A 10,882-nucleotide genomic window follows, 5' to 3' on the forward strand; every position below is an offset into this window, starting at 1 on the left:
TATATATATATAATATATGGCTCGACCAGGCAACTAGTAAAAATAGAGAGATTTACAAATAAAATCCGCAGGCTTGATACAGCACGCAAGCCTTTCCTTAGTCCACAGCTATTTAACACGTAAATCATATATATATAATATATTAATGTTTTTATCGCAGCACGATCATCAGCAGAGTTGTTTTTAGAAGCATCAAGGAGCATTGCGAGAAGTACTGACTACAGTCAATGCCACTAATACAGGTATAGAAGATAATCATGTTACCATGCCGCGTGCTGTTCAGGCCTGCCCGGCTGCCAAAATTTTTTTCCCACTTTGGAGTTCACGGAGGTTCCGCGACCACAGCCAATCAGCCGCACTCCATTCACTTCGACTTCCTCGACAGCAACAATGTAAATTGAGACCGCCTATTCTAACCGCCTCAACCTAAACCCTAACCCTCACCCTCACCCCTCATCTCCCTAACCGTACTCGAACACCTAACACTAACTATAACCCAACCTATATATAGAGCCCAAATTATTACCAAAACACTATCTATGGTGGGCTCCGGAACTCGAGTCGGGAAATTTTAAATTTACGCCTGCCGCTCCAGTTTGAACGTATAAGAACGGCGAAGAAATATTTATCTTGGCCAGTCAAGGGACCGACGTTCGCCATGCGCCATTTGCCCATACATTAGCATAGCTGGGATCTGGCGCGATGCCTGCGAGCGAATGTGAACGCAATGTAGATTAGATTTTTAACCCACGCACGCACGCCATGCAACGCCACACGAGCGACTGGAATAATAATTCTCTAATCGTCTATTGTAGACAATAATTGAGCTTATTTGTCATAAGTTTATATTATACAGCATTACGTTATATTTCACTGCAATCTCTTACTATACACAACTATTACTCATACAACATTACTTATACCAACATTACTAGTACAAATTACTATACAACATTACTATACAACATTACTATACAACATTACTATACAACATTACTATACAACATTACTATACAACATTACTATACAACATTACTATACAACATTACTGCTATACAACATTACTATACAACATTACTATACAAACATGACTATACAACATTACTATACAACATTACTATACAACATTACTGCTATACAACATTACTATACAACATTACTATACAACATTATGTAATGAAGCTAAAATCATTACGATATAGAGCGACACCGCAGGACAGGCACGGTTCTTGACCACGTCTATATCGAGGCTAAGATCCGACACAGGGACACGCTTCAGGCACTTTGGTCACTCGCGTCGTTATAGGCAGTTTTATACGAGTACTGCCAAGTACGACATTTCGAGTAAACAAAAGAAACTCTCCCCCTATCATTAAAAAAGAGGACAGTGGCCTTGTTGCATATAGACATTAACCTGGAAAACGTAGCACTAGGTAGATCACTTGACACATCCAGACTTGCTTAAATAGAGACGTTTTCTAACAGAGGAGCAGAGAGGAGGAGTGGGAGAGGAGTCTCTCGGAGTCTCTCTCTCTCTGTCTCTCGCTCTCGCTCTCTGGTATGTATGTATAAATAAGTCTTACCGTATTCGTGTTACAGTATGCATCTTAAACGTATGTCTTAAAACTCCTTTTTAAGACTAGTAAATGTATTTGCGTGTGTAAACTCCTTTTAGAGATCTTGCATTAAGTATGTAACTAATAACTTGTCTCTGTAAGTTTGTCTAAGAATTAAATAAACATTTGTTTGTACGTTATACTTCCGTGTCTGTCTACTTTGTTATGACCTCAGGGTACCTCACAAGGGTGCCCGCGCCAAGCAGGACCTTTGGGTTAGAACATCGCATGGTATACATTATACGTCACCCACACACACGATCACACACACACACACCAACACACCCGAGCGTACACGTATACACGGGTGGAAATACGATCATTACAATTACTATACAACATTACTGCTATACAACATTACTGCTATACAACATTACTATACAACATTACTATACAACATTACTGCTATACAAAATTACTATCTCCTAGTGACTACAACCATATACCGTCCTAGCTAACACTGTCTACAAGAATACACATGTGCTATACCATCGCTACCACTATCTACAACAATACACAATTGCTATACCCTAACTAACACTATCTACAACAATACACAATTGCTATACCCTAGCTAACACTGTCTACAACAATACACAATTGCTATACCCTAGCTAACACTATCTACAACAATACACATGTGCTATACCCTAGCTACCACTATCTAAAACAATATATCGTTGCTATGTCGTTCATGTGATGCTTTATGATATCTTGCTTGATGTTCGCTGCTGCTGCTGCTGCTACTACTGCTGCTACTGCTGCTGCTGGCGCTGCTGCTGCTAGCTGCTGCTGCTGCTGCTGCTGGCTGTACGCTGCTGCTACTTGCTGCTGCTTGCTGGCTCGTGGTGCTAGCTGCTGCTGCTGCAGCTGCTGCTGCTGCTTGCTGCTGCTACTACTCCGACATACTGTGTGCTGCTGTTTGTGCTGCTGCTACTCGACTGTCTGCTGGGCTGCTGCTGCTTTACTACTAATACTACTACTACTACTACGCGATTCGTCTTGCTGTTTTGTTTGTTCTCGAGGGAGTGGAGAGTTGGTACGCCGTACATTGCACACAAGGTCCGAACCAGCAGTCTGTGACTGACATGTGGCGCATGGTCTGGGAGAATGACGTCAGCCGACCGATGACGTCAGGTGTGTCGGCTGGTGGAGGCTGGAAGGGCATGCGTGTGTGGTGTGTGTGTGTGTGTGTGTGTGTGTGTGCTGTGTGTGTGCGCTGTGTGTGGGTGTGTGTGTGTGTGTGTGTGTGTGCTGTGTATGTGTATTTCTAGTACGTGCGCGCCGCGGCGCGTGGCGTGTGTGTGTGTGTGTTGTGGGTGTGTATGTCATGTACGTGCGCGCAGCGCGCTGAGTGCGTGTGTGTGTGTGTGCTGTGTGGGTGTGTATGTCTATGTAGCGTGCGCGCGGCGCCGCGTGCCGTGGTGTGTGTGTGTGTGTGTGGGTGCTGTATGTGTATGTAGTGCGCGCGCGCGCGGTGCGTTGTGTGTGTGTGTGTGTGTGAGTTGGTGTCGTGAGTGCGTACCGTGGCGTGCGTGTGTGTGCGGCGTGGGAGTTGCGTACGTGCGTGCGCCCAGCGTGTGTGTGTGGTGTGGTGTGTTGTGTGTGTGTGTGTGTACGTGCCGCGGCAGCCGGTGCGTGTGAGTGTGTGTGTGTGTGTGAGTGTTCGTGAGTGCGTACGGTGCGTCCGCGTGTGTGTGTGGTGAGTGTGTGTGAGTGCGTAGCGTGCGTGGCGCACCGCGTGTGTGTGGTGTGAGTGTGTCGTGAGTGCGTTACGTGCGTGCGCACCGCGTGTAGTGTGTGAGTGTGTCGTGAGTGGTACAGTGGCGTGCGCCGCGCGTGTGTGTGTGAGTGTGTCGTGAGTGGCGTAGTGTGCGTGCGCCGGCCAGCGTGTGTGTGTGTGTGTGTGAGTGGTGTGTGTTTCGTTCGCTGTGTCGTGAGGGTGGCGGGTGCTGCCCGGCGTGTGTCCACATATATCAGCATAATAAACTGGAAGCTATAAGAGTACTATTATAATAATTATATAGACATAGTTTTGCGCGACTGTAAAGGGGCATCGTTCATTTGATCTCTAAAGTGTAAATATTGCTTTTTGCAGAAAAAATGTGAGAAATATTGGCCGGAACTTGAAGAAAAGATCAAATACCTGCCGAGACGAGTCTGGTTTATCCATGGTAAGGGATCTTGTAAAGACCTTGCGCTCGATATAATCAATAATAATAATAATAATAATAATAATAATAAAAATAATAATAATAAAATCTAGGTATAAATTGCAAATTGACGTCGATTTCCAACTTTTTCCCTCAGACGACACACGCACGTACATACGAGACCAAAAAATCGCCAGCGACAAAATCTAACATACAGCGCCCTCTGCCGGTGTGTTCTAGTGGAGGGAGATGCCTCTCAGCGTGTGACATGGTGGTGCGCGCCACCTGTGGTGACACGTGGCGACGTGCAGCGGCGAGTGAATCAGTTTAACTACATCGCCTGGCCGGACCATGGTATTCCCGACAACTCTGAGTCACTCGTTGCCATGGTGAAGCTCATACAAGAAGAACAGCCGCATGGAAGGCGGCCCATCGTTGTTCACTGCAGGTGAGTGAGTGTGTGCGTGCGTGCGTGCGTGCGTGTGTGTGCGTGCGCGTGCGCGTGTCTGGGCGTATGTGTGTGTGTGTCCCTGTACATGTGTAATGCGTGCGCGCGTGCGGTGCGTGTGTGTGCGTATGTGTGTTGTGTCGTACATGTGTATGCGTGCCGCGTGCGTGTGCGGTGTGCGTGATGGTGTGTGTGTCGTTCATGGTATGTGTGCGCGCGTGTGTGGCGTGTGTGTGCGTATGTGTGTGTGTGTCAACTGGTAATATCTGTAAATGCGTGGCGCGGCCGTGCGTGTGCGTGTGTGTGGCGTATGTGTGTGTGTGTCCTGTACATGTGTATGCTGTTGCGGCGCGTGCGTGTCGCGTGTGTGTGCGTGAGCGCGGTGGCGTGTGCGTGTGTGTGTGCGTGCTGCGTGCGTGTCGTGTGTGTTGGGTAAGTGTGTGTGTGTCACTGTACATGTGTATGCTGCGCGGTGGCGTGTGGTGTGTGTGCGTGAGCGCGTGCGTGTCGTGTGTGTGTGCGTCCGGTGCGTGCGTGCGGTGTGCGTGTGTGTGGGTATGTGTGTGTGTCGTACCTGTGTATGTGTATCGGTGCGCGCGTGCGTGTGCGTCGTGTGGTGGCGTAATGTGTGTGTGTGCACTGACATGGTGTATTCGGCGTGCGCGCGTGGCGTGTGCGTGTGCGTGTGCGTGAGCGCGTGCGTGTGCGTGGTGTGTGTGCGTGCGTGCGTGCGTGTGGCGTGTGGTGTGGGTATGTTGTGTGTGCCGTACATGTGTATGTGTATCGTGCGCAGCGTGCGTGTGCGTGTGTGCGGCGCGCGTGCGTGTGCGTGTGTGTGTGCGTGTGCGTGTGTGTGCGTGGCGCGCGTTTTGCCGTGCTGCGTGTGTGTGGTGTGTGTCGTAGCATGTGTATGTGTATGCGTGGCGCGCGTGCGTGTGCGTGTGTGTGCGTGCGCGCGTGCGTGTGCGTGTGTGTGCGTGCGCGTGTGTGTGTGTGTGTGTGCGTGTGTATGCGTGCGTGCGTGCGTGTGCGTGTGTGTGTGCGTGGCGCGTGCGTGTGCGTGTGATTGTATGCGTGCGGCGCGTGCGTGTGCGTGTGTGTGCGTATGTGTGTGGTGTCACTGTACAATTGTGTATGCGGCGCGCGTGGCGTGTGCGTGTTGTGTGGCGTGCGTGCATTACGTAATGCTCCGTGACAAATCATAAGATGCCATGGTCCTACTATCTCATCATATCGTATCGCACTTATAATATCTTATCTTATGCTAGGCGATGTGACATATCAGTTATCGCTCTGCGCTCTATAGCAAACTAAAGCTACTTTGCCGCGTACGTGAGCGCGCAATGTTCCTCAGTGCCCCGCCTTATAAACCTCAGCACTTTGGACAGTAAATATTCGTCGTGTGTGTGTGTGTTGTGGTGTGTGTTGTGTGGTGTGTGTGTGTGTGTGTGTGTGTGTGTGTGTGTGTGTGTGTGTGTGTATGATGTATGTGTATGTGTGGGCGGAGGAATGTTAGGTTTATATCGGAGTATCTGAATATACGTGAAACACACGCTATATGAACGTAATCCGCCTTGCCGAAGAAACATTGCGTGCGTGCGTACTTGTCTGTGCGAGTTTACGTGCGTGGGTGCGTGCGTGCGTGCGTGCGTGAGTGATTTGTTTGTGTATGTTCTCTGCTATTTGTGGCGGGCAAACAACGGGACCATTGTTTCCACACAAACCCCTATATTATGATATATTATACTACGGGGCGCTATGTACCGTTACTGCTGTCGCTCGCCTGTATGTTACTGCAAACAGGCGTGTTCTCTCTCCTATATAAACCCACTAGAAAGTTGTTGCCTCTACACTTGACACCTGGGGAGGGACCCAGCCCTTCACTGGACTTACAACCGGAGCTTATAGCTGAGTAACACCAGCACAGTAGAGAGACACGTCAGTTAGCGTGGGGACCTAGCTATAGCTGTATTATGTAGATATGTAGTGCTGTGAAACTTATAGGGATGCAAGAATAGTGCGATAGAAGATTCATGATGTGCGCTTTGATTTTCTATGATCCTTAAGATTGTGCGTTAGTCGTGTGGTATGTATATATTTGTTGTTATACTATACGTGTGATATATATACTTGTTGTTATACTATACCGTGTGATGTATATATTTGTTGTTATACTATACCGTGTGATGTATATATTTGTTGTTATACTATACCGTGTGATGTATATATTTGTTGTTATACTATACCGTGTGATATATATGCTTGTGTTTAATACTATACCGTGTGATTGTATATATTTGTTGTTATATGCTATACCGTGTGATGTATATATTTGTTTGTTATAACTATACCGTGTGATGTATATATTTGTTGTATACTATACGTGTGATGTATATATTTGTTTTATACTTATACCGTGTGATATAATATACTGTTGTTTATACTATACCGTGTGATATATATACTGTTGTTATACTATGCCGTGTGATATAATTATATGCTTGATGCTACTATACCGTGTGGTGTATTTGCTATTTCAGCGCTGGTTGCGGTCGCACGGGTACATTCTGTGTGGTTTCACATGCTGGGTGCTGTTAAAGACTGGGGTATGTACATAGTATCAGTTATACACACGTAAAACCGCATATAGTTATGGAAATGTTTCGCGTTTCACTCCCTGCCTACGCAATTGTACACTCACATCCGACTATGTGTGTGTTGCGTGCGTGCTGTGTGTGTGATGTGTGTGTGTGTATGTGTGCTGTGGTGTGTGTGTGAGTGTGTGTGAGTGTGTGTGAGTGTGTTGTTTGTGTGTGTGTTTGTGTGTGTGTGTGTGTGTGTGTGTGGGTGTGTGTGTGTGGTGTGTGGTGTGTGTGTGAGTGTGTGTGAGTGTGTGTGAGTGTGTGTGTGTGTGTGTGTGTGTGTGTGTGTGTGTGTGAGTGTGTGTGTGTGTGTGTGTGTGTGTGTGTGTGTGTGTGTGTGTGCGTGCATGCGTGTGGTGGCGTGTGTGAGTGTGTGTGGTGTGTGTGTGTGGTGTGTGTGTCATGTTGTGTGTGTGTGTGGTGTGTGTGTGTGCGTGCGTGCATGCGTGCGTGCCGAGTGTAGTATATTTACGTGGTATCCTGTCTGGCTAGATGGCTACCTCCGGTTTGTGGTCACATGCTGACGCTCGTGGCTCTACCCATACTGCATATATGTAGATATATATATATATATATGTGTATATATGTGCATGTATATATATATATATGTGTGACTATGTATAATATACTTGTGCGTGGGTACCTAACGCGTTACTGTAGGCGTTTATATGTTGTTCAGAAGCTGAAAGTGAGCGATTCAGGCTGTAAATGGACGTCATAGGCTGCGCATGCGGAATACAGAATGTCAATGATGACCGAGGCAAGGTGAGGTGGGTGGTGGGCGTGTAGACACAGCAAGTGGGTAGAGGGAAGGAAATCTCTCACTGTCTCTTTCTTCTCTGCTTTCTCTCTCTGCTCCTCTCTCCCTCTCTCTCTCTCTCCCATAACTCTCTCTCTCTCCCCTAACTCTCTCTCTCTCCCCCCTAACTCTCTCCCTCTCTCTCTCTCTCCCATAACTCTCTCTCTCTCCCCTAACTCTCTCTCTCTCCCCCCTAACTCTCTCCCTCTCTCTCTCTCTCCCATAACTCTCTCTCTCTCCCCTAACTCTCTCTCTCTCCCCCCTAACTCTCTCTCTCTCTCTCTCTCTCCCCCCCTAACTCTCCCCTAACTCTCTCTCTCTCTATTCACGTGTAGGATCAGTACGTGGCCGCTCACCGCGCCGTGGCAGCACTGTTCCGCACACATCTCGCACTCATGGAGACTAACAGCTACGAAAACTGGTCGCTGCCCGTCACCCCCCAGGTGGCGCTGCCGGACGGTGGTGGCGCCCCCGTGTGGCCGTCTCGCAGCTCGACATCCCCGCCGGGGCCCTGCGAGTGCGAATACGAGAACGTGCGTTCGTCGCCAATCGCCGACGTCGCCACAGATAGAGGGCGCTGCCAGCAGGAACGCGGCGACGCGCCGACGCGGACGTCGGACGTCGGCACGCCCCCTGGCGGGGAGTCACGTGACGGCATCGTCCGCCGCGCTGCTGACGTCATTCAGCGGCTGGACGACCTCGTCGGCATGGCAACCGCGACGCCACCGTCCCCCACCAGGAGGCAGCACGGACAGGAGAAGTCGACGTCGCCGCAATCCACTCCTCTTCCTCCTCCTCGGCAGCATCGAGGTCAACGAGAGGTCAAGGTCGGCGGAGGGAGGACGCGACCTCCTGTTCCGCTGAGACCTTCAAACATCGCGTCGCCGCCACCGATTCCACCCGCCGATCTCTGGTCGCCAGGGGGCGCCGCCAGAGCGGACGGGTGGAGCGGCTGGGGCGACAAGAGGTCGTCGGCAGGTGGCGCCATGGGGCCGCGGAGTCCCGTGGGGAGAGATCCGGAGTACGCCGTCGTTCACAAACACGGATCGAGACTGCCGTCCGTAGATGGGGCTCCAGAAGAACAGGCCGCGTCCGGCGGCGGCAGGCGTGCAAGCGCGCTGGGTGACGTCACGACGCATGGCGGCGGTGATGACGTCACACCCCTGCCGGCAGCGCGGCGGAAACGCGCGAGTCGGACGCGAGCTGACGGCGACGATGATGACGCTGCTGACGGATACATGTGCATCGCTGACCTCCCGGTGACCCCGCACGCGAGGCAAGATGGCCGCACGAGATATACATCTGTGAGGAAGAGCCGGGTAAGCACAGGGTAAGGGCAAGGTAAGGGCAGGGTAAGGGCAGGGTAAGGGCAAGGTAAGGGCAAGGTAAGGACAGGGTAAGGGCAGTGGGCTAAGCACAAGGCGTAAGGGCAAGCGTAAGGGCGCTGGGTAAGCAACAGGTGTAAGGGCAAGGTAAGCGCACAGCCGTTAAGGGCAAGATAATTGGGCAAGGTAGGCTGGGTAAAGACAGGTAAGGGCAAGGACAGGGGTGGTAGCAGGGTATTAGCATGGTAAGTATAGGGTGATAACAGGGTAAGGGCAGAGTAAGGGCAGATGAAGACTATAATAACAACAGCGTAAGGTTTAAGGTAGAGTTAATCTATATAAGAGGTAGTCATATACATCGTCACGTCGTCTGTCCTCCTTACATTATGTGTTGCTGCTACTGCTGACTGGCTGCTGCGCTGCTGCTGCTGCTGCGTGCTGCTGCTGCTGCCTGCTGCTGCTGCTGCTGCTACTACTACTGCTGCCTGGCGTTCTCTTCTCTTCTTTCTTCTTCTTCTTCTTCTTCTTCTTCTCTCTTCTTCTTTCTTCTTCTTCTTCTTCCTACGGCTGCTGCTACTGCTCTACTGCTGCTACTACTACTACTGCTGTGCTACTACTCGCGGCTACTGACTACTACTACTGCTGCTGCTACTGCTTCCCTGCTGCTGCTACTGCCCTGCTGCTAGCTGTACTGTGTGTCTAGGCTATATCTATGGCATGTTTGTTTGTTCATAATTCGATTTTTGTTTTATGGTTGATTTTATCGCATATAACATTCGATTTATCACATAAACATTCGATTTACACAATATAACATCGATTATGCCATATATTTATTCACGCATCGAATCATTCGATTCACGCATCGAATCATTCGAGATTCATTCGCAGCACGCAAACGATGCGTGCAATCCGATGATTCGATGCCGCAATCGAATGCATCGATGCATCATTCGATTCACGCATCGAATGATTCGATTCACGCATCGAATGATTCGATTCACGCATCGAATGAGCATCGAATGCATTCGATGGCGTGAATCGAATGCATTCGATGCCGTGAATCAAATGATTCGATGCGTGAATCGAATGATTCGATGCGTGAATCGAATGATTCGATTCACGTCTCCGAATGATGCATCGAATGATTCGATGCGTGAATCGAATGCATTCGATGCGTGAATCGAATGATTCGATGCGTGAATCGAATGATTCGATGCATCATTCGATTCACGCGATCGAACATTCGATTCCACGCATCGAATGATGCATCGAATGATTCGATGCGTGAATCGAATGATTCGATGCGTTGAATGCGAATGATTCGATGCGTGAATCGAATGATTCGATCCGTGATCAAAGATGCATCGAATCATTCGATTCACGCATCGAATGCATTCGATTCACGCATCGAATGATGCATCGAATCATTCGATTGCACGCATCGAATGAATTTGAATCGAATTATGAAACAGAATACACACCATAGATATCTCCATCTATTATGCATTCGTCTATCAATCGTCTATGTTTTGTCGTCTAGGCGACTCTCTGTTCCCAGGATACGGACGATGTCTGGTCCGACGACGAATTCTCTAACGACGAGGACGACGAGACAGTGGCGCCCCCTGTTCCCATCAAAACAGGAGCCGTGCTGGAAGCTGTCGGTACGCGGTGTTACACAGCTGTATATAATAATAATTATTATTATACATTATGTTATAACATATGTTTTATATATCTATAAATGTTATTCATTATGTCATTATATTTTTATATCATATATGTCATTATGAATTGTTATTATGTGTAGGCTCAGTGTGCGTGTTGGCTATGCTGTATTAGGTGTTACTATAACCACAGCTATATACATGGACTGGTGACCTTGACTTTGTCCTT

The 10,882-nt window shown here is 48.8% G+C and overlaps 1 protein-coding gene and 1 long non-coding RNA gene across 2 annotated transcripts; both read left to right on the forward strand.

Annotated features, from left to right (window-relative positions):
- The first annotated feature begins 212 nt into the window (after positions 1 to 212).
- On the forward strand, positions 213 to 2,773 carry LOC106819369. Its single transcript, XR_001395408.1, has 2 exons — positions 213 to 242; positions 2,642 to 2,773. It is a non-coding gene; the product is annotated as an uncharacterized LOC106819369 (long non-coding RNA).
- Positions 2,774 to 8,295: 5,522 nt separating this feature from the next.
- Positions 8,296 to 10,650, forward strand: LOC106819368 (artemin-like; the record flags this gene model as incomplete). The annotated part of the gene is made up of 2 exons (XM_014824013.1): positions 8,296 to 8,977; positions 10,527 to 10,650. Coding segments are annotated over exons 1-2 (736 nt in total), but the record flags the coding sequence as incomplete, so codon positions are not given.
- Positions 10,651 to 10,882: the final 232 nt, after the last annotated feature.

Source organism: Priapulus caudatus, unplaced genomic scaffold, assembly GCF_000485595.1.
Source record: "Priapulus caudatus unplaced genomic scaffold, Priapulus_caudatus-5.0.1 Scaffold3290, whole genome shotgun sequence".
NCBI lineage: Eukaryota > Metazoa > Priapulida > Priapulimorpha > Priapulimorphida > Priapulidae > Priapulus > Priapulus caudatus.